The sequence below is a fragment of the Trichechus manatus genome, unplaced genomic scaffold (genome assembly GCF_000243295.1).
Source record: "Trichechus manatus latirostris isolate Lorelei unplaced genomic scaffold, TriManLat1.0 scaffold00001, whole genome shotgun sequence".
Classification (NCBI taxonomy): Eukaryota; Metazoa; Chordata; class Mammalia; order Sirenia; family Trichechidae; genus Trichechus; species Trichechus manatus.
Window position 1 is genome coordinate 12,344,280 of NW_004443937.1, and position 23,004 is coordinate 12,367,283.

At 35.7% G+C, this 23,004-nt stretch overlaps 1 protein-coding gene across 1 annotated transcript in view; it reads left to right on the top strand.

Annotated features, from left to right (window-relative positions):
- Positions 1–2,850: 2,850 nt before the first annotated feature.
- The window catches only part of PPARG (peroxisome proliferator activated receptor gamma), a 79,308-nt gene continuing 59,154 nt past the window's right edge, over positions 2,851–23,004 (top strand). Inside the window, exon 1 of the mRNA XM_004368339.3 lies at positions 2,851–3,991. Coding sequence (XP_004368396.1) covers positions 3,910–3,991 — 82 coding nt within the window. The 5' untranslated portion in view covers positions 2,851–3,909. The remainder of the gene's footprint in view (positions 3,992–23,004) is intronic.

The following is a 23,004-nucleotide window of genomic DNA, read 5'->3' on the forward strand; positions in this document are numbered from 1 at the left end:
CTTTGAAGAGTTAACATGTTTTCCCCTTGACTCACCCATGGTGCCTGATTTATTAAGAGAGGTGATTTAGACACTTCGAAGAGTAGAAGTTGATGAAGGGCAATAGAAGCCTGGCCTGGGAATTGGAGGCCCTAAAGACTAACACTCTAATTGCAGCTCTGTCACTACTGGGCTATTCTGCCTGGAGAATGTACTTGTCGTTTTGAGGCCTAGTTTTCTCATCTTATTAATAAAGTGTTGGACTTTAAAGAGTTCCTCCCACTCTAAAACGGTGTCATCCTGCCAATTTTATCATTTTATAATCTAGCACAATCTTAATAACATTTTTAAAAAAGATATCTTTTTTAAAAAGTTGAGGAGACTTTGGAATCTGAGAGCAAGAATAAGGTGATTGCAGGGAATTGAGTGAGATACTGCCACTTGATAGGAAATGGGCTGTTTGCCTTCTAGACCCAAACACATCTTGAGACATTGAATAGGAGTATCTGTAGGCAGAATGGGGCTTAATTTTTGTTCTGTTTTATTAAAAAGAAGGAAATTGTTCTTGACTTTAATGATTTATTTTACTGTATCATAAATTGAACCAAAAATCTTAGATTCAATCACATCCTTAAATATTATGTCATTGTTATCTGGATTACTTTGTAACATAAGTTTCTCAGCATTAAGAGGGAAGGAGCAAATCCTTTATTGAGAATTCAAATTGAATATATATAGAACTAGTTCTATAATTACCTCAGTCATTTGGACTGTCAAGAAACTTGCTTTAACTTGCATTACCTTAATATAGGGTATTTTTTTATTCTTTTGCTTTAAATAGCAATAAAATTGCCCAACTCTCTACTTTGTTCTGTGCTATTCGTGTTTTCCCACCAAATGATTGCTCCATGATTGACAGGGAAACTTTTACTAGTCCCCTTGAAGGATTGATACTCAGTGTAGCTTAGCCAGATAATATATATATATATTTCACTTGGGGAATATCAGGATAAATGCAATTGAGAGAATCATTGCCATCTGATATACTACCCTATGTAGGGACAACTTTTTAAATCCACAAGTCACTGCAATTCTATTGGGCCACTTATGTGACAAGAGATGGCCCACTCCCGCATTAGGAGTTTGGCAGAGCTAGCACTTCTCTTTGCCAAAAAGGGCAAAGGCCTTGAGCAAGAAGCCAGCTTTTTCCTGATTACAAAACTGACCACAATTCCTCGCCAACCCATCAGTATAAGTCTATTTTTTCCTAGTAATGCATTCTTCACAGAGAGAACTCTGCATTTTTCATTATAATATGGCATTTATCATTTAAACTTCAGCTGATGTTTAAACATCAACTGATGCAACATTGCTGCATTTGTTATTGATGGATAAACTTGATCAAGTTTTGAAAAAGCAAACCTAATATATACAATCAAAACCATATCAAGCCCTACCCAAAGAGACATGTAGATATAATGCAATCCCAATCTAAATTCCAATAACATTCTTTACCGAAATGGAAAACATCACCAACTTTATATGCAAAGGAAAGAGATCACAAATAGCCAAAGGAATGTAGAAGAAGAAGAAGGAGAACAAAGTAGGAGGCTTCACACTCCCGACCTCAAAACATACTATACAGCCACAGTAATCAAAACAGCCTGGTACTGGTTCAATGACAGACATATTGACCAATGGAATAGAATTAAGAACCCAGAATAAATTCATTCATCTATGGGCAGCTGATTTTTCATAAAAGGTCAAAGTCCATTCAGTGGGGTAGATGTAGTGTCTCTAAAAAATGGTGCTGGCAAAACTGGATATTCATTTGCAGAAAAATGAAACAGGATCCATACCTCACACCATACAAAAAAACTAACTCAGAATTGATCTAAATGACCTAAATGTTAAAGCCAGAACTATAAAGTTCCTGGACGATAATTTAGGGACAAAACTATGAGACCTAATTTTTGTCAGTAATAGATTACCAAGCACAACTACAAATGCATGAGCAACAGAAGACAAGTTAGATAACTGGGACTGCCTAAAATTTAATTCATCAAAAAACTTTATCAGAAGAGTAAAAAGGGAACCTACAGATTGGAAAAAAATCTTCGGGAATTATATATCTGATAAGAGTCTAATCTCTAATATATATAGAAAACTTTGACAAGTCAACATCAGACTATTAACTCAATTAAAAAAACAGGCAAAGGATATGAACAAGCACTTCACCAAAGAGGACATTCAAGCACCCAACAAACACGTGAAAAGATTCTCGTGATCATTAGCCATTAGAGAGATGCAGATCAAAACTACAGTGAGATACCATCTCACCCCTGCCAAAATGGCACTGATCAAAAACAACAGAAGAAAACAAATGCTGGTGAGATTGCAGGGAGATTGGAAACTTGTTCCATTGCTAGTAGGGATTGTAAATTGGTTCCACCTCTATGGAAAACAGTATGACGCTTCCTCAAAAAGCTAGAAAAAGAAATACCCTATGATCCAGCAATCTCATTTCTAGGCATTTACCCTAAAGAACTAAAACTATTGACACAAACAGACATGCACACCTAGGTCCATTGCAGCACTATTCACAATAGCAAAAAGATGGAAACAACCTAACTGCCTATCAACAGATGAATGGATAAACAAATTGTGGTACATACACACAATGGAATACTATGCTGCCATAAAGAATAATGACACCTTCTCAAAATACATTATAACATGGGTGAATCTGGTAGACATTTTGCTAAGTGAAATAAGTCAATCACAGAAGGGAAAATACTGTATGATCTCACTATTACAAAAAGACAAGAATAGTTATACATACAGAAAGCAACATTCTTTAGTGGTTACCAGGGATGGGAGGGAAATGGAGGGGGGATCACTTTCTAGATAGTAGATACTTGTTAGTCTTGGTGATGGGTAAGACGATACTGAATAAGGGTGAAGTCAGCACAACTTGACCAAGGTAAATGATGACAAGAATAAGAGATGATTTTGGTAAAAGCCACAACATATACAATTTTGCAACAACAGTAGTAACAACCAAAAAATATGCATGTGGTTACATATGGAGGTGTATACTTGTATATGTATAGGTTAAAAAACGCCTGAGTGGTGTAAATGGTTAATGCACTCAGCTGCTAACCAAAAGGCTGGAGGTCCAAGTCCACCCAGAGATGCCTTGGAAGAAAGGCCTAGAGATCTACTTCTGAAAAGTCATCTACTGAAAACCCTATGGAGCACAGTTCTACTCTGACACACACGCGGTTGCCATGAGTCATAATCTACTCAACAGCAGCTGGTAAAAGCAGTAGAATAAATACCTTAGGATTATAACATTTCAGTAGCATGCTGATAACAAATTTAAAATATGAGTGCATATTTGAATTCAGAAGTTTACTTCAGGTAACGTGGCTAGAGATTCAATCAGGGATGGACAGCTAGAAAAAAAACTTTGTCCAAATAAATTCATCTGGTATTTCATAACCCTGGGATTTAAAGTTTTCCATTTTAAGAAGCACTTGAATATTGAACAATCTCCTTGCTCTGATAATTCTAAATACTGTACAGTTTATACCTCTCACAAGACTCTGAACATGTGGGTCACTGGCGAGACAGTGTGGCAATGTTTTTCTTGTAATGTACCAAGTCTTGCCAAAGCAGTGAGCAGCATTATGACACCGTATTTTGTCACAGCTGGCTCTCTTAACAGGACAGTGCCAGCCAATTCAGGCCTGGTCCTTCCTGTGTTTATTCCCACTTCTCCCAAATATTTGGAAACTGGTATCTTGATTCACTGGTGTATTTGCGTATTTTATTACTGCAAGTTTTTTTCTTTTAATGGATTGATTCTTTGCGAGGAATAGACAAAATATCAGTGTGAATCACAGCGAATCCCTGTTCCATGCTGGTATGGGGGAAACTCTGGGAGATTCTCTCATTGACCCTGAGAGCTGTTCCTTCAGTGATACACTGTCTGCAAGCAGTTCACAAGGTAAAGTCTATTCTAGAAAGGGATATTGGGGATACTTCAGATGTTAAGTAAGGGTAAAATTGCTCATCTAGCTTCAAACTAGAGATAAGTTGTTTTTCAAAGTATATTTCTTCTAATACTATCATGTTAATGCTTAGTTTTCTGCCCTAGTGTTCACTCATAAAGCATATTCAAAATCTTTGGGAAAAAAAAACTAATATTTTGTTTATGTGCGTGGTTCTCACTTCCTGAATTGTAGGCATTATATCCAAAACCAATCCTATTCATTTTTATTTCCTGAGTTTGCATACATTTCCCAAAAATACTTCAGGGATTTTTGGAATATTTCAAGGGTCGCTTCCCCCCTGCCATTGGTCTTTTATGCTAGATATTTCTCACAGTACTTTTTATTCCTCTTCCAACACTTTTATTCCTCTTAAAGCACTCGCAGTACTTTTCTGTTCTACTTTGAAATCTAGGTATTTGTGTGTACGTGTAAGAATCGTAAGCTACCAGAGTATAGGAACGAAGTTATATTCTTTCTTATGTTTCTTAGGATACCTAGCATAGTACCCACTCCATTGTAGAAGAATAGATTGTGGGGACCTTGAAGAATATATCTATTCTAAGCATCTCATTTCACACTCGAAGTAAATGAGATTCCTAAAAGGTTAAATGCTTATTGCGTGCTAAATCAATTATTAACTATTACTTCTATTAGGATATGAAAGAGTCAAACAGATACTTCATTTTTCAACATTTCTTTCTTGGCCACTGCCTAATGTAAGTTCTTCATTTCTACAGCTCCTTCTACTGGAATTTCTTAGCACAGCTTCATATGTTTTGTATTGTTTTGTATTTATTTCTGTTTGTTTTATTTTTTCTCTTCTCATAGGTTCTATGTAAAAGTAGCTTGTGTTAACTAGTGTGATTCATGTTTTATAGTATAAGTGCTAAGGCATTAAAATTAAGTCACTTAATTGTTTAAATGGATGCCTCTATTTTAAGCTTTTAATCTGAAAGTCTAGAATTTTAACATATTAATCACAAATTTTAAAAACATATTTTTTTAAAAATTAAGAAAAAATATTTCTCGAAATACTATTTCATTTTATTATAATCTTTTGGCAATGTATATTTCTATCATTCTGAATCTCTTAAATAGGACCTTATTTTCATTATACTGTATAAAATGATGGTATTCTATTTTTTGCAAGTCATAAAAATTATTGCTGTCTTTCTTCAGTTATTAATTTAGCCTGCATTAGGACAAAATGTCCTAGCTATTCCATGAAATAGTTCTTGAATCAAAATGTGATGGTTTTCTCTGTTTGAAAAGAATATGTCTAGAATGTAATACAACGAATCTTTTAGGTTAGCTAGGGGCAAGTACTGTTTATTGTAAGAAAGGTTATGTGATTCAAGTTAGCTTTCATTCTATATTAATCTTGTATTTTTAATGGCTTGAATTTTCCCTGTTTAATCCCCTCCAAAAGCAGAACTCAGTACTTCTTTAAAAAAAAAAAAATTATTATGGTAAAATGTATTATAACAAAAAAATTGCCATTTTAATAATTTTAAGTGTGCAATTCAGTAATATTAATTACATTCACAATGTTGTGTGCCATCATCACTATCTATTTCCAAAAGTTTTTCATCACTCCAAAAAGAAATCTGTATCCCTTAAGCAATAACTTCCCATTCTCCCCTCCTCCCAACCCTGGTAGCCACTGGTCTACTTTTGTGTCTATGCATTTGCCTATTATTTTGCCAAATATGTGCCTTATATTTCATATAAGTGGGGTTATACTTGTCCTTTTGTGTCTAAATTATTTCACTCAGCATAATGTTTTCAAGGTTCATCCCTGCATAGCATGTATCAGGACTTCATTTCTCTTTATGGCTGAGTAACATCCCATTGTATGTATTTACCACATTTGTTTATCCATTCATTTGTTGATGGACACTTGAGTGGGTTCCACCTTTTGGCTATTGTGAATAGTGCTGTAATGTACATTTTTGTATCTGATGAGTCCCTGCTGTCAAGCATTTTAGGTATATATCTAAGGGTGAAATTGCTGGATCATAGTACTTTTCTTTGTAACTAACAGGATATAGAATAGAATGATTAGCAATAACAAACACATATTTTGTACCAGTAATTTAGCCCTTGGTCTCATATTGTCTTACATGGTCTCTGATTACTTCTTACTCATAAGTGTTGTTTTCTGTTAAGAATATGAGTTCCTAAAGGCCAAAGACTTGTGATGGTTACTTCCGTTGTATTTTGTGGGTACCCAGTAAATACCGATAGGGACAATTTCAAATGCCAACCCCTGCCAAAACAGACAGATAAACTTGAAAGTAAATGAGGAATATGATCATTATTAGCTATTTGGAGCCAGCAAAGGTGAAACACCCACCTAAAACTCAGAGCTTAGGTATTTGGTCTAGGTGCGGCAGCTGGTTTAGGTCTCCGTCTTCCTTGTCATAGGCAAAGTGGAGTTGGGGGCTGTTGCAAGCAGCTAGGTATTGCTGTAGAAGAAAAACAGACTCTTTTTATTGTGAACTATTCAGACGTTCAGCTATATTGGCCATATTCGTGAGCTAAAAATCTCCACTATCCTTGACCACCATGACCAAAGAGGACTTGCACACTTTTTACTGAGCCCTGTTATCACTGTGACCTCTGTATCTTAGTCCTTTCTCAGTTTTCATCATGAGGTTCTCAAGCAACCTTAAGTAACCCCATGCTGGCTCCAAAACCATTTCCACTAGTAAAAATTGGCAAGACCAAAGGGACGCTTCCACAAGCTCAAGCTGAATATGCTTCTTGCTTTTGGTGCCAGACTTGGTCCTGTGTGAATTTTATAATTTGAAGTTGTTGCACCAGAGCACTGAGCAATGATGACACACTTGTCCTTTAGAGCTGATTGAGCAATGGAAATATGCCTTAGAGACATGATAAATACTGCAATAGAAGAGGCTTCGGAATGAAAGGCTCTCCTGAGATAGGAGTAAATGAGGGATTGCATGCCATGTTTATTGGGGGGGATACTTAAACTGAGTCTGCTTGACTCCAGGCAGCTCCATCCTGGGAAGAGTTTACATGACTGACCAAAGTTTTCACCTTTCCAGAAGTTGGAGATGATAAGGGACATGTGTAGTATCAGGGAATAGAAGTACCTAGCCTCTCTTGGCAACAAACTTGCTTTGTGAATTTGAGCAAGGCACTTATCTTCTCTTGCCCTTGGTTCCCACATATATGAGCAGAAGATACAGGATTATCGTGAGGATTAAATGAGACTGTATTTACAAAAGCACTTTTTAAACTCTAAAGCTCTTTGTAGAGATTATTGTTTAGGCCTTGTAGTATTAATCACTTGTGGGTTGCATAGAAGGCCCTGATATAATATCCTAAATTTGAAGCTTTTTAAGGAATCTGAAAAAGCAAAAACTGCAGATTTCTTTATGTACTAAAATAAAAACAAACAGAAAAACCAGTTGCTGTCAACTCATTTCCTGCTCATGGTGACCCTGTGTGTGTGGGAGTAGAACTGTGCTCCACAGGGTTTTCAAATGGCTGATTTTTGAAAGTAGATTTCCAGGCATTTCTTTCAAGGCACCTCTGGGTTGTCTTGAACCTCCAACCTTTTGGCTAGCAGCCAAGCGTGTAAACCCTATTTATTTATTTAAAAAAAAAAAACCAAACCCCCTGCCGTCGAGTCAATTCCGACTCATAGCGACCTTAATTTATTTAAAATAGGTGGCAGTTATTTGAGTGAGATGAGGCTTCTGCAAAACCTCATGCAGTGTTTTGATAAGGAAACAATCAAACTTAGAGAAAGCATCTTTAGTGTCTGATATTTTTTAATGGTGGAATTACTTCCAGCTTTTATTCACATTTGTCTGTAAAGAGATTGAATTTCCAAAGACTGAAATCATTCTTTGGGCCTAAATGAGAGTGATGATTATGTTTTCTTCTTGGAGACATTAGAAAACTGTCTTAGATGATAATGCTGTCTATATGATGAAGTGGAAGTTCAGAAAACATTTAGGTTATTGACATGACTCTGAATTTTGTAAGCTCACGTGTAATAACAATTCAGGGGCTTTTTCTAAAATTTTACCTTGACTGCATTAATTTTCTTCGGAGTATGGCTCTGGTTTTATCACTTATTTCTAATTTAACCGTTCAAATCTCTTTCCTGATCACGAAGACTTAGTAGATATGATACATTTCTCTGAGAGTCTCTTCACTATGTTCCCCAAAATTCTCATTTCTCAAGTACTTTTCTCCAAAATTATGAATTATAGGAAACACCCAAAATGAATGTTGTTTATAGTAAACGCTTATAAGAAAACATAGTGTCAGTTTTTTTTTAATCTTCTTTTCCTCCTGAATCCATAAGAAATACAACTTGTCTTGAAAGCTACCTGACAGCAACTCAACGACAACTGGTTATTTAAGATTAGGTATAAGACATGGGCCACTAAATAAAAAACATTTTTTATATCTCTGCTAGCGATTGTCATAGATTAGTATTTTTGTCAACATTCTCACTTATAACTTTAGTAAGATAACCTCGGGGAGGTTCTAAAATCACCATAGCCGCTTGTAAAATAGGTATTTTTGGGGTCAGAGAAAATCTGAGTAAACTTCTTCACTATATTAGATCAACAGAAGTGATACAAAGTTTCTGTTATTTTATCTCCCTTTGGACACCTTAAGTTAGGCATGCTAGAGGTTGTCCAGTAAATGCCCTGTGTTCATCCACAGTGTGTATAATTGTGAAAATATTTGTGATGGAGAATGAATTGGACGCATGTGAGTGGATCCCAGTTTCTCTAAATGCCCAACTCGTCACCTTTTTGTGATGCAGCTTTGCACCTGTAACCAATTTAGAGCCACATAAATTGCACGTGGAACCAATAGAAACGGCAATCTAACTCTTGTAACTTCAGAATTAAGATCACATGGTTGTTTGAGTACACAGTTTTTTAGACCCATGTAATTTTTTATTTGAGCAAGAGATTGCCAACACAAGATTGAGGTTCCCACAAGTGTGAGTAGCGTTTATGGTTTACATTATAAAGTAGATTTAAAACAGTCAACTGCCAATTACCTGCACGGGAATTATCCCTCATTACCTTAAGCCAGGATTCCTGAACTGCTTTTTAGCTGACCTTCTAAATTGGAAACTCTCTGCTACCCAATCTGAACTGCCAGATAAATGGTCCTAAAAGCCTATCTTTCTTACCAATGTTGTAATATTGATTGAGCACCTGCCATATATAAGAGACCATAATGAACATTGGAATGGCTGAAGGTCTTTGCCTGGCTTTCAGAGCTCTTTATAATATGGCTCCACTTTATGTATTTTATCTTATTTCCCACCACACCCCAAATTGCTTGTCTGGCTCTATTCAGACTAATCTCATTGTCCCAAGAATAAGCCATACTCACTCTTGCCTCCAAGCCTTTTCTGTCCTGGAATGCCTTTCCTAATTCTTCCACCTTTTCAAATCCTTCCTATCATTCAAGATCAGGTGCAAGTAACCTCTATTCCATGAAGCATTCTCTGACTACATTATTGTTAATTGCTCTCCATCTCCACTACACTGAAAATATGTTCAGAATATATCTCTTAAAACAGATATATTCATTCCCTAGAATCTAGGGAATATATTCTGCCACCACCCTGATCCAAGCCACCATCTCTTGCCTGGATTCTCCTGACTGGTTTTCCTGCTTCTACCCTTACCTCCCAACAGTCTAGCCCTAACCCGTTGTACAGAGAAATCACAATAAATGTAAGTCACATCTGTTCTTTGCTCAAAACCCTGTCATGGCTCCCTATTTCACTTACAACGAAAGCTCAAGTCTGCCTCCTTTCTTCCCCCCAGTCAACTTCTCTGACCCCCTCTCCTCTCCTGTCTCCCCTTCACTCACTCTGTTCCTTGCTCTTCTTCCAACATTCAGGACACATTTGGGGTCATCATGAGCTAGAGTGATTTGACAGCAACTGGTTTATTTTGTTTGTTTAACATACCATATTGTTTACTTATTTATTATGTTTATTGCCTGCTTCATCCCACTAGCAGATTACCCCATGAAGGCAGAGATCTTTGTCTATCTTGCTTATGCACTAATATATCCTAAATGCCTAGAGGAGTGCTTGGTAAATAGTAGTGCTTATTAAACCACTAAGGAGCCCTGGTGGCACAGTGATTAAGTGCTCAGCTGCTAACCAAAAGGTCGGTGATTCGAACCCACCAGCTGCTCTGCAGGAGAAAGATGTGGCAGTTTGCTTCTGTAAAGATTACAGCCTTGGAAACCCTGTGGGGCAATTCTGCTCTGCCCTATAGAGTTGCTGTGAGTTGGAATTGACTCGACAGCGACGGGTTTTATTAAACCACTACTTGAGTTGAATTGCTTCCAGGTTGTGGCAACGCCGTGCGTGTCAGAGTAGAGCTGTGCTCCATAGAATTTTCAATGGCTGATTTTTCCCAAAGTAGATCACCAGGCCTTTAAAACAAGGCACCTATGGGTAGACTCATACTGCCAACCATTTAGTTAGTAGCAGAGTGCAGTAACCATTTGTACCACTCAGGGACTCCTGTTCACTAATGCTTGTTGAATGAAAGAATAAAATCCTGTATCTATGGTCTACATAGCACACCTTACCCCTTAATTAGAGACTGCCTGTTATTATTTTCTGTTTTAGATCTTTTGTAAGTCAAATTATATAGTCACTGAGGACAAGACTCAAGTTTTATTCTTATTCTTTATTCCATAAATGTCTAGAAGATAATAAGTATTCAAGCTGATTTCCTCCTGTAGTTCAGCATTGGTGAGGTCAGGGACTGGAAAACGGTTAGAAGTAAAAAAAAAGTTTAGTGTATGCTAAATATTATTCTAAAACCAATGCTCATAACAAGCCAACAAACTATATATACTACAAACTAGATACAAATCTATTTGAATTGCCTATTGTTTAGAGTTATTTGCACCATTATGCCCTGTCATGAATTTGAATATCCAGTTTGTGTATTATCCAAATCCCTGCCTTCTTTGGCAAATCCACTTACCTTTTGAGATTTCCAAGATTCATTTGAACCTCCAAAAGACTTATTTGCTAGCATTGCTTAAAAAAAAGTAAATTATTTGATTAAATAACTAATATCCAACACATAAGCACTTAATGCAGTGCCTGATATGTTATAGGTGCCTAACAGGTACTGGTTCTCTCATCTTCTCACCCTTAAAATGGAAGTTACCACTTTGGGATAATATAGATTTTCATTATCCATGCTATCAAAAGTTTTCTCTTCCTATAGTTAATTAGGTTGGATTTATTGCTTACTTTCATACAATCTTTTCCTTAGTGTTTTTTCAGAGTATTTAGATATTGTCTGATAGATACATATTATTAATTACAGTTCCAGAAGAAGGAAACGAGGGTTCAATTACTGGTTTTGGCAAAGAGCCAACAGCAAAACTAAGTAACGAAACAAGAGTCCTAATGTCCTCCACCATGTTCCAGACCTGTGAACACTATGGCTCCCCTTACTTCTTTTAATCAAGTTACTTGTTTGGGAAAAAGTAAAATACTCATTATTCTTATTATTTTACTTTACATTGGTAATTAAATATTACTAATATAAGATAATTGTGTATTACCTTATGGTTGTCTTATAGTTAATCTAAAACCCTGCCTTTAAAATTACAGACCTATTAAATAGAATGTCTGGACAAGTTTGCTTAGTTGATTAAAATATGATGCTAATAAAAGCCCCAAAGTATGAATTTGACCCTAGATATGTCCACATTTACATAGAAAAGAACTGTTACATAGAGATTGATACAACTGCATCTCTAACCACGACTATGTAAGACACAGTTGACTCAGGAGAAACCAATTCCATTTTCAGGTGTATATCCTGCTTTTTTTTATATTATATCCAGTTATTTATTATTTCTTAAGCAATTGCAGGTAATATAGAGGCATGCTGGATGATAGGAATAAGTACTTTTTCCTTGGAATATCTGTACCAACAGTAATCCAAATCCTAAACATCCCACTGGGACCACATAATTCAAAACCCATCTCTCCCATGAAGCCATCACGGATTATTTTAGAACACGCTGGTCTCTTTCTCCTTGACATTTCTAGAGTACTTATTGTCTCCGTCACTAGTTTAGTCTCTACTTCCTTCTGCTATTAAATATCTTCCACCTTTGTAAACTTCTCAAGGTCAAAAACTACATTACAGTGTATTTCCTGTGAGGCCAGAAAAATGCCTTGCACATAGTATTAGGTAATCTGTTCTGTTGATTTGAGCTGTTTTTGGTTTTATATTACTGACCAAACATGTACTGTGCTTAAGATGTCGAGAAAGATAAATGCCAAAGAAAAGTAAAAGGAAGAAAGATTTTGGGAAGAGAAACGCTGTAATAAAATATAATGATAACTCTTCTAAGAAGCAAGGTTTATAAAATAGACTGTTGATACAAAGATGAATTAAATAATTAGCAGAAAATAGATAGATTGAAATGGATTTAACCCACTGTCTTTATTTCATTTAAATAAAGACTTGGAATGTCTCAAAAGACAACCCAACTAATCCAAACATATTAACTTTTCTAACACAAGACTCCTGATGTAGACATTAGTATTTGGAATAAAATCTCCTGTATTGTTTAAAAATACAGTGTCCTAGTAGGAACACAAACAGATACTTGTATACCAACGTTCACTGCAGTGTTCATAGTAGCCAAAAGGTGGAAACAACCTTAATGTCTATCAACAGATGAATGGATAAATAAAATGTGGTACATGGAATGGAATCTTACTCTACCATAAGGAGAAATGAAGTCTTGATACATGCCACAACATGGATGAATCTTGAAAATATTGTGCTGAGTAAAATAAGTGAGTCACAGGACAAATACTTTATGATCTCACTTATATGAAATGAGCAAATGTATAGAGACCAATGTTTATTAGTGGTTACCAGTGATAAGAGGGAGGGAAAAGGGGGAATCTTAGCTGAGGGGACACTGGGTTTCTGTTAGTAGTGACAGAGTAATTTGGAAATGGATAGTGGTGATGCTTGTACAGTGTGATGAATATAAGCAATGTCACTGAATTGTACATGTAAAAATTGTTGAATTGGCAAATGTTTTGATATATATATATTTACCACAATAAAACAATTAAAAAAAATTCAATGCCCTTCTATAGCAGAATAGGCCTTACATATAAGTCAAATATATCAAACATCGATTTTAGAGCAAAAGCATAACTTTTAATACATACTCATTCCTTAGGCTAAAATGTGCATTCTTCAAACTGTTACCTGCTCCTGTTTACATTGATTTGAGGACCTTGGTTGCATATGTATTTAGTCTTTATTGTGCAAGAAAACCAGTTAGAAAACACAGGTAGTTTAAGACTAATTTTAATTCTCTTTTATAACTTTTGAATTTGACAATTTTTAAATGAATATCCTGAAAATTCCCTAACAATCCTTTTATCACAAATTAAGGAGTTTTGTTGGCTTATTTGGTTGACATACATGTTTTCTTCCAGTTACCTTCCCCTCCCCGCCATGATCCTTATGGAGCATTCTCTCTTATTTAACCTTTTTATTAAAATATAACATACATAGAGAAAAGTTCCCAAATCATAAATTAATATACCTGTATAATTCACACCCAGGTTAAAAAAACGACAATACCAGAACTCCAGAATCCCCCTGACAATTCTAATTTCTAACTTATAGAAGAGTTTTGCCTGTTTTTGAATATATTCATACACTGTTTGCTCTTTTGTGTCTTGGCTTCTTTTGCTCAGCATTTGTTTGTGAGATTAATCTTACTGTTGAGTGTATACCTGTAGTTCATTCATTCTCATTACTGTATAGTGTTTCATTGTGTAAGTATACCACAATATATGTATCTATGCTATTGTTTGGTGATGAGTATTTGAGCAGTTTCCAGTACTGCAAATAGTACTGCTATGAACATTCTTGTTCTTTTCGTGAGCAAGTGTACACATTTCTATTGGATATGTACTTGGACCATAGGGTATGTTTAGCTTTAGTGGATAACTGCCACCCATTTTGAACATGGTTGTACCAATTTGTGCTTTCTCCAACAGTGCGTGAGAGCCCCAGTGACTCCACATCTTCATCAGCACTTGGCATTTTTTGTCTTTTTCATTTTAGCCATTCTGGTGGGTGTGTGATGATATCATATTGTCATTCTAATTTTTCTTTCCCTGATTACTAATAAGTTACTACTTTTGAAAATATTTGTTTTCTGTTTTGACTATCCTTTATCGTGAAGTGCCTGTTCAAGTCTTTTGCCCATTCTTCTGTTGAGTACTTTAGATACGAGTTCTAGGTTGTCATATTATTTTTCAAGAGCATACTTTGTCAGATACATGCATTGCAATTCTTTTTTCCCCACTCTGCAGGTTGCTTTTTTATTCACTTACTAAACAGAAGTTTTTAATATTGGTATGATCCAGTTTATCTCATTTTTATTTTGTAGTGCATGCTTTTTATGTACTGTTGAAGAAATCTGCCTACTCCAAGGCTGATAAAATGTTCTGCTGTTTAATATTTAGATCTGCAAACCACTTGGAACTGATTTTTGTGTATGATGTAAAGTAGGGTTGAATAATTTATCCATATAGATAAATTGATCTACTACCTTTATTGAAAAGATCATCCTTTCTTCACCACATTGCAGTGACATTTTTGTCATAAACCAGGTGACCATATACATGTGGGATGGATTCTGGACTTTTTCTTCTGTTGCATTGATCTATTTTTCTATCTTTGTACCAGTTAACATATTATCTTAATTAACTTTATAATAGGTCTTGATATCTGGTAGTAAAAGTCCTCCACAGTTGTTCTTCCTTTTCAAGATTACTTTGGCTATTTTTGGCCCTTTGACTTTCTATGTAAGTTTTAGACTCAGCATGTGAATTTTCACACAAAAATGCTAGGATTTTAATTGGAATTTATTAAATCTATAGATCAGTTGGTCTCTGGGTGGTGCAGACAGTTTACACATTTGGCTACTAATCAAAACGTTGGAGATTCAAGTCCATCCAGAGACACCTTGAAAGAAAGCGCTGGCAATCTACTTCCAAAAAATCAGCCATTGAAAACCCTACGGAGCACAGTTCTATTCGGACACATATGAAATCACCGTGGGTCGGAATTGACTCAACAGCAACTGGTTTTTTTATAGACCAATTTGGAAAGACTTGACAGCTTTACAATATTGAGTCTTCCAATTCATTAGCATGGTGTATCACTCCATTTGTTTAGGTATTCTTTAATTTTTTTCAATAATGTTTTTTGGTTTTCAGCATAGAGGTTGTGCACCTATTTTGGGATATTTTTTCCCTAGATAGTTGATCTTTTTGATGCTGTTACAAAAATGATTTTTTAAATTTCACTTTCTATTTGTTGCTGGCTTATAGAAATACAATTGATTTTTTAATATTGACCTTGTATCTAGCGACTTTGCTAAATTCTGTATTAATTATAATGGGGAGGAAGATTTTATATTTTTTTCTTTTTTTACACATCCATGTCATATGTGAGTAATGTTAGTTTTATTTCTTTTTTTCCAATTCTGTGCCTTCCCCCACCCCTCCTTGTATTGGATAGGATCTCCAGTATAGTAGTGAATAGAAGTGGTGATAGCTGGCATTTAAATATTTAAAGGAAAGCTTTAAATATTTCACCACTAAGTGTGATAGCTACCCTAGGTTTTTCACTTATTTGTTTACTTTTTGTAGATTTTCTTTTTTTTTGTTTTTTATATAATTTAATTTATCCAGAAACACAATAATGGTCACTGCATTATGGTACCTTTAAGAAACAAAATAAAGAACTCTAATTTACTTAGATAGCCAGACATGGAGCCAACTCTTATACAAAGTTTTCTGAGTCAATGTGATTAAGTCACATGTCTTAATTATTGCTATACACCTAGTCTCACACTAGACACTGAGCACTAAAGTCCATGTGTCATTTATTTACATTAGACTACACTGCATACTCAATATAATGAACATTATTATAAAGTAAAAAATATAGACACACATACATGCAAATAACCAAATTACACCTTTTTGTAGATTTTCTTTATCAGTTTAGTGAAGTTTTATTTCCTTCCTAGTTAAGAGGTTTTTAAAATCATGAATGAGTGTTGAATTGTATTAAATGTTTTCATATAAAACATTTTTGATAATGCTGTAGTAGCTCAGGAGGAAGATTTAAAATGTATAAGAATGTTTACTATGGATATTTTAATATCATGTAGTAATATATTTTAAGATAATATATAGTGTACAAAAAAAAAAAAAGCACCAGTTGCTGTTGAGTTGACCCGAACTCATGGCAACCCCAGGTGTGTCAGAGCAGAACTGTGCTCCATAGGGTTTTCAATGGCTGATTTTTTTCAGAAGTAGATCACCAGACCTTTCCTCTGTGGCACCTCTGGGTGAACTCAAACAACCAACCTTTCAGTTATTAGCTGAACACTTAACCATTAGCACCACCCAAGGACTCCACAATATGTAGTATAGCTAGTGAAAATCTGTGAATCAGCCCATAACCACCAGTGATACGGCTACATCTGTTTTGATGCTTTTGTTCTCAGTGTTGGTTGTGCTTAAAGTCATTGTCTTGTAATTGAGGGTGCTTGGCACAGTAAATTGAAAACAAAAGATTAGCGTGTGACTTCACTTTGCCAGACCAAACAACTCTTTGAGTGAGACAGTGAATTTCCACTCCATGATAACTCCAAGATATTAGAGGTGTTTCAGTAGTAAAGTATTTGAAATCACCTACTCTGTCTTCATCTGAGGTGAGAAAAGCAAAGAGAAATGTGCTTTTCCAGATCTTTGGTGGCTCCTTAATTTCTAAGTAGTTACAAACTGTTGTAAAGCATTCCTTTCATTTTTGTCCTTTCCAGTCAATCTCTTCTCCATTTTCATTCCCCTGTCTCTGCAAAGCCAAAACCAAAATATGAGGAGGGAGCTAGCTGGGGGAAACGTTCCAGTTTCTTCTCCTGACCTGAATATTAGTAATGCCCCCCTTTAGAAACACACGGAGTTCACTTTAGCAGAAGAACTAAGGGTTCAGATAGTTTGACTATAATGGGAAAGAAGGCATGAATCTCTAGCTCAGGAAGCAGAAGAAGTGGTTAGTATGTATGAGGGCATTTTCCTGTAATCTTTCCTGTCCCCTGATACCTCAGGACTGCATTAAACAAGCCATCTACACCAGATGTGGCCCATGCAAGAGAAAAGGGGCTTTTAAAAAGCATAAGTGAACATGGTCTTCTCTAAAGCTAGTGATAGACTCTGTGTTGATCTGAATTTAAAAATTTACCATAAGAATGGGAAATTCAAGTAGACAACAGAATGAAAATATATTTTCTTATGTTGAGGAAACAAATGACCCCCCCCCCCAAAGAATTTTTTCTGTTCCTTTTCTTAATTCATGGTGTCCAAAATAAGAAATTCTATATACCGGGAAACCACAACAGAATTCAATCCCCAGCTACAATACCTATAGCCGTGTGACATTAAGAAAATTACTTAACCCCTTTCTCTCTCTCTCTTATCTATTAGATGGTAATAGTAATTGTATATAACCCATAGGAGTGTTGTGGTTAAATCATATATGTAATGAGTTTAAGGTGTAGTGCCTGTCATAAAATAAGTACCTAAAAATGGTTAACTTTTATTATTAAATGGAGCCCTGGTGGTGCAATGGTTAAGTGCTCTCCTGCTAACCAGAAAGTTTGGTGGTTCGAACCCACCCACAAACCCACCCAGAAACTCCATGGGAGAAAAGACCTGGCAATCTGCTCCCATAAAGATTACAGCCTAGGAAACCTTGTGGGGCAATTCTACTCTGTCACGTTGGGTTGCTATAAGTCGGAATCAACTTGACAGCACCTAACAACATTATTATTAAATTGTGCTGTGTATAAAAAGAAACTCAAATATTAGCTCTGTATGTCAATATCTTCAGTGTTCTTGTTATTGCTGAACCAAAACATACAGTCCCTGTAATAATTGTGTGTTATCATACAGTTAAGGTTATATCATATTCTATAACTTAGATATAATAAATAAAGTACAGATAAATAATTAAATTATATTAAGTTAAATAATAAGTAAGTAAGCATTTACTATATGCCAGGCCATTGTGCTATGTGTTTTTCATTTGTTCAGTTATTTACAACAACTCTATGAAGTAGGTACTATTACTATTTCCATTTTATTCATGAGGGGGGATCCAGATTCTTCTTCCTCGTTTTCTAATCAAAACCCATGGTACCAGTGAAGGAAAAGAAACGAACTGGTAGAATTTATTTTTTTAAATGCGTGAGTCAAAGGGACAACTATCTCTTGACCAAGCATAAAAAAGTATTATTTTCCTTTGTTTTACTTGAAACTACTTGAAAATTTGCTCTACTTTTTCAGGCTATTGCACAATAATTCCTTTTAAGAGGGCTGAGAAACATGCAAGGAATATATTTACTCCCTCTGTTAGGTGAAATCATAGAGATATATTACAATTAAAAGATATTTTACTTTAACTTAATTTTCATTTTTATCAAATACTTATACATAGCTTTAAAAGTCAAATAATATGAAGCTTTTACTGAAGAACAGCAATTCTCTAGCCCAGCCCTTTCCATGCCTCATTCCCACTCCTCAGAGGCAGTAATTTTTTACTTTTTTGAACATTTCTTCTGATATTTACTTCCATGTCTTTAAATAATATGCTTATACTGCTCTTCTTTCTTTCCTTTAGATTTATTACCCAGTGACTTCCTACTGTAAAAGAGAAGAATTTAGCCCTCATACACCCCCTTTCCTTTTGCTTCCATCTTCATAATGCAGTTACTTGTAATTTTAGGTTAAATCATTTGTGCATGTTTACATTGTAATAACTTCCAAAGTGTTGCTTTCGGTTGAGCCAGGCAGTATACAATGATTCTATTTCCTGCCCTGTGTGTTGTTAGTTGTTAGTTGTCTTCCACTGGTCTCTGACTCTTGGGACCCTGTACAGCTGTTGGTTTTTCTGGATAATTCTTCTTCATTTTTCTTTTCTTTTTTGCAGTTAGTAATTGCTCATTTTTGTTGTGGTTCCCTTTCTATGTACTTATCACTAGTTCATTCTCAAATGCTTTGTCAGAGTAATAGAAACTTCTCTCAAAGTGATCAAACATGTCAAGTAAAGTAATCTGTTTCTCGGGTAATCCCACATGGAGTTCTTCATCCTCCTGCTCATTCTTTCTAGGATACTCTGTAGCTATTGTCCTGGGACTTCCTTTCACTTCTCTCTGCATTTAGATCTTTTGTTTCCTGGATCCCAGTTTTTCCTCTGTCTTTGTTTTGGTGGAGAACTCTGGGAAACACTACATAGGAGGTATTTTTTTTGAGACCTCATTTATCTGAGAATGTCTTTATTCTACTCCCATACTTGGTCAATGGCTTGGCTGAGTGTAAAGTTATGAGTTGGAAATATTTTTTCTCTTAATTTCTAAACATTGCTCTAACTGTTTTCTAGCTCCCAGCATTGTTGTTGAGAAGTTCATTGCTATTCTCATTCCTGACCCTTCATATGGGACTGTTTTTTGATGTTGTTTTCCCCGGTCTGGAAGCTGTGAGCATAGTCTCTATATAAAGGGCATTACTATATTTTTACGCAGATAACGCACACCTTCTACGTTTGTTTGCCAACCGTGCCCTCCACCCTGCAAGATATTTTTGTAAGCACACTATGCTAATTTTTTTTACAGCAACATGTAAACTGACAAACAAATGTAGAACATGCATGTTATTTGCGTAAAAATATGATAGTCTTTACTGTGATTTCTCTCTATATGGTCTAAGTAAGAAATCCTTTCTTTCATGGGTTTTGCTGTTATTGTTTTGACCAATATAAATCCTTGGCCTTGGTCATTCTAAAGTTAGTGAAAAGCTGAGGGACAACTTAATAATGCTTTTCAGGTACATCTGGCAAATAAGCAGAGGATGATAACTATACTTACTCACTTATCGACTATCTCATCCAACATTTCACATTTACAACGATAGTAAAAAATCTACTATCCAGCCATTTTGTGCATTAACAATGTACGTCTAGCAGTAACAAACACGGAAGTGCGTGGCAAGAGGAACACTGGTTGTGATGGTTAAGGTTATGTGTCAACTTGACCATGATTCTCAGTGATTTGGCAGATATGTAATGATGTAATTTGGTAGTTATCTAATGCTGTAGTTTGACAGTTATGTAATGATGTAGTCATCCTCTGTTTTGGGATCTGATGTGGTCATCCTCCATTTTTGCATAACACCAATTTTCACAGAATGACCTAGTCTTTGGAACCTAACCATGTCAATAAGGAAGGAGTGGGTGCATATATTTTCCATTTCTACTGAAAATAGAAAACAAAAACATAGTTACAAACTCCAACATGACCATCATTTCATGAACTATTTTCCATCAAACATTACACTCCTCAAATGTTGCATACTGTGCCCTCCCCTCCCTTTTGAATATTCTGATGAATCATTAGCATGTTAATCTAAGAATTCCTTCAGTAAACCTGTATTTAACCTTGCTTAACCTCGCATTGCCCAAATTTATTTGACCACCAATTTTTTTAAAATTATTTTTAAAGGAACATCATTAACATACGTGAAACACAGCTGGGGAAAAGCCAGATAAGACATAGTCTTTCCTGGCTACAAAAGATCTGTTGAGCATTGGAATGAGTAACCAAGAGAAGCTGTGGACTCTCTCCTTTTCCAGAGATTTTAAAACAGGACATCTGTTTTAGGCGTAGTCCTGCTTGAACAATAGACATTGCTGGTGTTTCTTCCTCTTCCTGTCCCCTAGTGGTAGTGTGGGGGCTTTTAGTCTACCTTTTATATGACTCTAGTACTCTTGTCATTAATATTTTTTAGAAACTACTACTACTAACCGTATTGAGAACTTACCTTATTAAGTGTTTGGCCTATGTTAAGTGCTTTGTGTATATCATCTAATTTAATCCTCACAACAACTGTATAAAGTAGGCAATATATTATTTTGCAGATATGGATAGTGAATTATAAAGATGTCACAAAACTGGCAAGCAGTAGGGCAGAATTTGAACCCAGACCATCAGACACCATGCCGGCCCTTATCCTTCTTCATTGGTTAGTGTTCAGAACTGCAAACTGCAAAAAGCAAATAAATAAAATACGTATACCTGTATCTATTATGTAAAAATTTGGACTAATAACAATGTTCAGTTATTAGACTATTCACATCATCAAAACTCCAAGTTCCCTTAACCTTTGGATTAAACCAGATTTTATTATTTTTGTTAGAAACAAATTCTATTACAGATTTATTTCTCTGCATTGTCTTCTCTTACAATTTGTCATCTAGTAAATGGTTTTTTCAGTAGTAGAATTCTCTCCTTCCTTGTGTGAGACCCAGGTTCAATTCTTGACCAATGAACCTCATGCACAGTCACCACCCGTCTGTCATTGAAGGCTTGCGTGTTGCTGTGATGCTGAGCAGGTTTCAGTAAAGCTTCCAGACTAAGATGGACTAGGAAGAAAAGTCTGGCGATATACTTCTGAAAATTAGCCAATGAAAACCCTAACTAGTAAAGCTTAACTAGTAAAGAATGTCTGCCTTGATCATCATGCTCTTTTAAGATCTGTTTATATGAAATCAAATTGACAACAGCAACTTGAAAGATTAGATAGGAAACTTAGGGGGCAGTGAGTTTATGTTAATGGGGAAGGAATAACTTAGAAAAGGAGAGTGAGAATGGTTGTACAACTTGAAGAATATAATCAATGTCACTGAATTTTACATGTAGAAATTGTTGGATTGATGTATGTTCTGCAACAACAAAAATAAAATAAATTATTAACAACAACAACAAAAACCTATGAATCACAACAGATCATTGGCAGATATAGGTGGAAAGTCACTCAAAAAACACGGTGGCCACAACAATGGACTCAGGCATACCAGCGATTGTGAAGATGGCACAGGACCAGGACGCTTTTCATTCTGTTGTACATGAGGTGGCCATGATTGTCAGAGCCAACTTAATGGCAACTAACAACAGCAATGTCAACCACAATATTTATGAGTACCATGACATTAAACTGAAACAAATTAGAAGAGATTGGAAGTTATAACAGATTGGAAAAGCAGGGACTAAGTATCTCTTTAAGGTTACTTCCAAAAAGGCTGCTAAGTTTTAGAGAATCTTTGAAAGGCTTTTTCCTGGCACATATTCCTATCCCCAAGCTTAACACATTTCTCTAATAAAGCTTATCTGTGAATTATTTTTCATAGTACATGCCCAGCCCCCTGTGCTGGCACATCCTAGGTATTCAATGAATGTTTGTTGAAATTAATAGTTGTTTAGTATAAAATTGGAAGATATTTCTTTTTCTAACCAGTGTTCATTTTAGAAAGTTAAGTGTGGAAGCTATGGAGTTAGACCATCTGGGTTCATAACTCAGCTCTACCACTTGGTTTCTGGGTGTTCTTAGGCAAGTTACTTACTTCAATATCTGTGCCTCAGTCTCCCCTTCTATAAGGAGAATTATAAGTGTACCTACACCATAGGTACATTGTGAGGATTAAATGAGACAATCCAAGTATAATATTGGACACAATACCTAGCAAAGATTTGTCATTTTTGTTAGTTGCTATTGAGTCAGTTCCAACTCATGATAACCCCATGTGTATAAAGTAGAACTTCTCCACAGGGTTTTCAGAAACAGATTGCTAGGCCTGTCTTTCAACGTGCCTTTGGGTGGGTTCAAACTGCCAACCTTTCAGCTAGTAGTCAAGCTCTTAACCACTGGTGCTGCCCAGGGACTCCTAGCAAAGATTTAAAGTTCTATAAATGTTAAACCAAACCAAACCTGTTGCCATCAAGTTGATTCTAACTTATA